This window comes from Littorina saxatilis, linkage group LG3 (assembly GCF_037325665.1).
Source record: "Littorina saxatilis isolate snail1 linkage group LG3, US_GU_Lsax_2.0, whole genome shotgun sequence".
NCBI classification, from domain to species: domain Eukaryota; kingdom Metazoa; phylum Mollusca; class Gastropoda; order Littorinimorpha; family Littorinidae; genus Littorina; species Littorina saxatilis.
Genome location: NC_090247.1, coordinates 4,314,798 through 4,319,797, shown reverse-complemented (window position 1 = coordinate 4,319,797; position 5,000 = coordinate 4,314,798). Strand labels below are relative to the sequence as shown.

Here is a 5,000-nt window from a genome sequence, read left to right as displayed (position 1 = left end):
TCCAGCAATTCTTGTACTTCCACAGACCAACATCACAACGAGTTGTTTCAGTTGGTGAAAGGAGGTTTTTCTCTCTTCCAAGTGCAACATTTGTGTGGTCTTCAGTACGTTTCTTGGCCCCTGAAATTTCCTAGCGCCTTCTATATTTAGCCTTGCTGTTATATTGACGACTCATCCTCCCCCCCCCCCCCGCCCCGGACATGTAATTATAAAAAGAGAAAGAAAATGAAGAAGAAGAAGCACAACAAGAAGACCTTGAAAGCCCAAACCTTCCTTTTGTGTAAAGGCGCAATTGTTGTGCTCGCATTTTGTGTAAAGGCGCAATTGTTGTGCTCGCATTTTGTGTAAAGGCGCAATGGTTGTGCTCGCATTTTGTGTAAAGGCGCAATTGTTGTGCTCGCATTTTGTGTAAAGGCGCAATGGTTGTGCTCGCATTTTGTGTAAAGGCGCAATTGTTGTGCTCGCATTTTGTGTAAAGGCGCAATGGTTGTGCTCGCATTTTGTGTAAAGGCGCAATTGTTGTGCTCGCATTTTGTGTAAAGGCGCAATTGTTGTGCTCGCATTTTGTGTAAAGGCGCAATTGTTGTGCTCGCATTTTGTGTAAAGGCGCAATTGTTGTGCTCGCATTTTGTGTAAAGGCGCAATTGTTGTGCTCGCATTTTGTGTAAAGGCGCAATTGTTGTGCTCGCATTTTGTGTAAAGGCGCAATTGTTGTGCTCGCATTTTGTGTAAAGGCGCAATTGTTGTGCTCGCATTTTGTGTAAAGGCGCAATTGTTGTGCTCGCATTTTGTGTAAAGGCGCAATGGTTGTGCTCGCATTTTGTGTAAAGGCGCAATTGTTGTGCTCGCATTTTGTGTAAAGGCGCAATGGTTGTGCTCGCATTTTAATGGCCAAAAGCGAACGAAGTATTTCTTCGTTTCTTCGTTTTTCAAAAAAAAATTTCAAAGAAGAAACGAAATCGGTCGAAGATAACTGATCTCTTAGCTTTGAAATAAAAGTGAAAAAAGAAAACGGGATGGACAAGGAGAAGGAGAAAACGAGGAGGAGAAGAACGGAGAGGAAGAAGAGCAGAAAGAAAAGAGAGAAGAGTAGATAGAAACGAGAGAAGAGTAGATAGAAACGAGAGAAGAGTAGAAAGAAAAGAGAGAAGAGTTGACAGAAAAGAGAGAAGAGTAGATAGAAAAGAGAGAAGAGTAGATAGAAACGAGAGAAGAGTAGATAGAAAAGAGAGAAGAGTAGATAGAAACGAGAGAAGAGTAGATAGAAAAGAGAGAAGAGTAGATAGAAAAGAGAGAAGTGTAGAGATAAAAGAGAGAAGAGTAGATAGAAAAGAGAGAAGAGTAGATAGAAAAGAAAGAAGAGTAGATAGAGAAGAAAGAAGAGTAGATAGAAAAGAGAGAAGAGTAGATAGAAAAGAGATAAGAGTAGATAGAAATGTGTAGATAGAAATGAGAGAAGAGTAGATAGAAAAGAGAGAAGAGTAGATAGAAATGGAGAGAAGAGTAAATAGAAAAGAAAGAAGAGTAGATAGAAAAGAGAGAAGAGTAGATAGAAAAGAGAGAAGAGTAGATAGAAAAGAGATAAGAGTAGATAGAAATGTGTAGATAGAAAAGAGAGAAGAGTAGATAGAAAAGAGAGAAGTGTAGATAGAAAAGAGAGAAGAGTAGAACGAAAAGAGAGAAGAGTAGATAGAAAAGAAAGAAGAGTAGATAGAAAAGAGAGAAGAGTAGATAGAAATGAGAGAAGAGTAGATAGAAAAGAGAGAAGAGTAGATAGAAAAGAGATAAGAGTAGATAGAAATGTGTAGATAGAAAAGAGAGAAGAGTAGATAGAAAAGAGAGAAGAGTAGATAGAAAAGAAAGAAGAGTAGATAGAAAAGAAAGAAGAGTAGATAGAAAAGAGAGAAGAGTAGATAGAAAAGAGATAAGAGTAGATAGAAATGTGTAGATAGAAAAGAGAGAAGAGTAGATAGAAAAGAGAGAAGAGTAGATAGAAATGGAGAGAAGAGTAGATAGAAAAGAAAGAAGAGTAGATAGAAAAGAGAGAAGAGTAGATAGAAAAGAGAGAAGTGTAGATAGAAAAGAGAGAAGAGTAGATAGAAAAGAGAGAAGAGTAGATAGAAAAGAGAGAAGAGTAGATAGAAAAGAGAGAAGTGTAGATAGAAAAGAGAGAAGAGTAGAACGAAAAGAGAGAAGAGTAGATAGAAAAGAAAGAAGAGTAGATAGAAAAGAAAGAAGAGTAGATAGAAATGAGAGAAGAGTAGATAGAAAAGAGAGAAGAGTAGATAGAAAAGAGATAAGAGTAGATAGAAATGTGTAGATAGAAAAGAGAGAAGAGTAGATAGAAAAGAGAGAAGAGTAGATAGAAATGGAGAGAAGAGTAGATAGAAAAGAAAGAAGAGTAGATAGAAAAGAGAGAAGAGTAGATAGAAAAGAGAGAAGAGTAGATAGAAAAGAGAGAAGAGTAGATAGAAACGAGAGAAGAGTAGATAGAAACGAGAGAAGAGTAGATAGAAAAGAAAGAAGAGTAGATAGAAATGAGAGAAGAGTAGATAGAAAAGAGAGAAGAGTAGATAGAAAAGAGAGAAGAGTAGATAGAAATGGAGAGAAGAGTAGATAGAAAAGAAAGAAGAGTAGATAGAAAAGAAAGAAGAGTAGATAGAAAAGAGAGAAGAGTAGATAGAAACGAGAGAAGAGTAGATAGAAACGAGAGAAGAGTAGATAGAAAAGAGAGAAGAGTACATAGAAAAGAGAGAAGAGTAGATAGAAAAGAGAGAAGTGTATATAGAAAAGAGAGAAGAGTAGATAGAAGAGTAGATAGAAAAGAGAGAAGAGTAGATAGAAAAGAGAGAAGAGTAGATAGAAACGAGAGAAGAGTAGATAGAAACGAGAGAAGAGTAGAAAGAAAAGAGAGAAGAGTTGACAGAAAAGGAAGATAAGTAGAAAGAGAAGGAGAAAGGAAAGGAAAAAGAGTAGAAAAAATGAAGAAAAGTAGAAAACAAGGAGGACAAGCAGAAAGAAAATGAAGAGGAGTAGGAAAATAGGGATAAGGAGTAGATAGAAAAATAAACGGAGTAGAAAGAAAAGAAGGAAGAGGAAAAAAAACAGAAAGAGAAGAAGAAAGAAATGGAAGAGGATAAGATAGAAAAGAAAGATGAGTAGAAAAATATGAGGAGGAGTAGATAGGAAAAGAAGAGGAATAGAACGAAAAGGAAGAGGAGTAGAAAGAAACAGAAGAGGAGTAGAAAGAAAAAGAAGAGGCGCAGACAGAAAAGGAGAAAGATGAGTAAAGAGAAATGAGGAGGAGTAAAAAGTAAAAGAAGAAGGAGTAGAAAGAAAGGGAAGAGGGCAAGAAAGAAAGGGAAGATGACTATATACAATGATTAGAAGTAGACCGAATAGGAAATGAAAGAAGAGGAAGAGGAATAGAGGAACAGAAAGAAATCGAGGAGGAGTAGAAAGAAAAGGAAGGATAAGAAACTAAAGGAAGATAAAGAAAAGAAAAAACAGGAAGAGGATGAGAAAGAAAAGAAAGAGGAGTAGAACAAATGGAAGAGGAGTAGAACAAATGGAAGAGGAGTAGAACAAATGGAAGAGGAGTAGAACAAATGGAAGAGTAGAACAAATGGAAGAGGAGTAGAACAAATGGAAGAGGAGTAGAACAAATGGAAGAGTAGTAGAATAAATGGAAGAGGAGTAGAACAAATGGAAGAGGAGTAGAACAAATGGAAGAGGAGTAGAACAAATGGAAGAGGAGTAGAACAAATGGAAGAGGAGTAGAACAAATGGAAGAGGAGTAGAACAAATGGAAGAGGAGTAGAACAAATGGAAGAGGAGTAGAACAAATGGAAGAGGAGTACAAAGAAAAGAAAGAGGGAAAAAAAGAAAAAGAAGAGGAGTAGAGCGAAAGGGGAGCAGAGTAGAAAGAGAAGGAGGAGGAGGAGGAGGAGGAGGAGGAGGAGGAGGAAAGCGTAGAACTGACATTCAATATCTGCTTCATTCTCTCCAAGAGAGGACCCAAACTGAACGCAGAATATGAAAATAACTATTGATCATTGTCAACGGGCATTACATTCTACGATCGTAAATAGAGTCATGCCAAGTGAGATGTCTCCTCTCTCAAGGCAGTGTCGTCATATCATGCCAAGTGAGAGTGTCTCCTCTCTCAAGGCAGTGTCGTCATATCATGCCAAGTGAGATGTCTCCTCTCTCAAGGCAGTGTCGTCATATCATGCCAAGTGAGAGTGTCTCCTCTCTCAAGGCAGTGTCGTCATATCATGCCAAGTGAGAGTGTCTCCTCTCTCAAGGCAGTGTCGTCATATCATGCCAAGTGAGATGTCTCCTCTCTCAAGGCAGTGTCGTCATATCATGCCAAGTGAGAGTGTCTCCTCTCTCAAGGCAGTGTCGTCATATCATGCCAAGTGAGAGTGTCTCCTCTCTCAAGGCAGTGTCGTCATATCATGCCAAGTGAGATGTCTCCTCTCTCAAGGCAGTGTCGTCATATCATGCCAAGTGAGAGTGTCTCCTCTCTCAAGGCAGTGTCGTCATATCATGCCAAGTGAGAGTGTCTCCTCTCTCAAGGCAGTGTCGTCATATCATGCCAAGTGAGAGTGTCTCCTCTCTCAAGGCAGTGTCGTCATATCATGCCAAGTGAGAGTGTCTCCTCTCTCAAGGCAGTGTCGTCATATCATGCCAAGTGAGAGTGTCTCCTCTCTCAAGGCAGTGTCGTCATATCATGCCAAGTGAGAGTGTCTCCTCTCTCAAGGCAGCGTCGTCATATCATGCCAAGTGAGAGTGTCTCCTCTCTCAAGGCAGTGTCGTCATATCATGCCAAGTGAGATGTCTCCTCTCTCAAGGCAGTGTCGTCATATGTTTAGGCCGCTCAGACAGACATTATAGCTTTCGGCTCAAATGTAGAAAACTTTATTTATTTATTATGGCAAACATGAACAATGTTAAAAGACTAATATTGGTCGACGTACTGTGCATCTAAAGTTTTG

The 5,000-nt window shown here is 38.9% G+C and overlaps 2 protein-coding genes across 3 annotated transcripts in view; one reads left to right on the top strand and one right to left on the bottom strand.

The window, feature by feature from the left end:
- LOC138961423 (CUGBP Elav-like family member 2) overlaps positions 1 to 5,000 on the bottom strand; it is a 92,720-nt gene that overhangs the window by 69,387 nt on the left and 18,333 nt on the right. The gene's annotated exons all lie outside the window — the stretch shown is intronic.
- Positions 1,017 to 5,000, top strand: part of LOC138961074 (trichohyalin-like) — a 34,724-nt gene continuing 30,740 nt past the window's right edge. Inside the window, 3 exon segments of the mRNA XM_070332667.1 lie at positions 1,017 to 1,089; positions 1,809 to 2,569; positions 2,607 to 2,675. Of these exon segments, the coding sequence (XP_070188768.1) occupies positions 1,017 to 1,089; positions 1,809 to 2,569; positions 2,607 to 2,675 (903 nt within the window).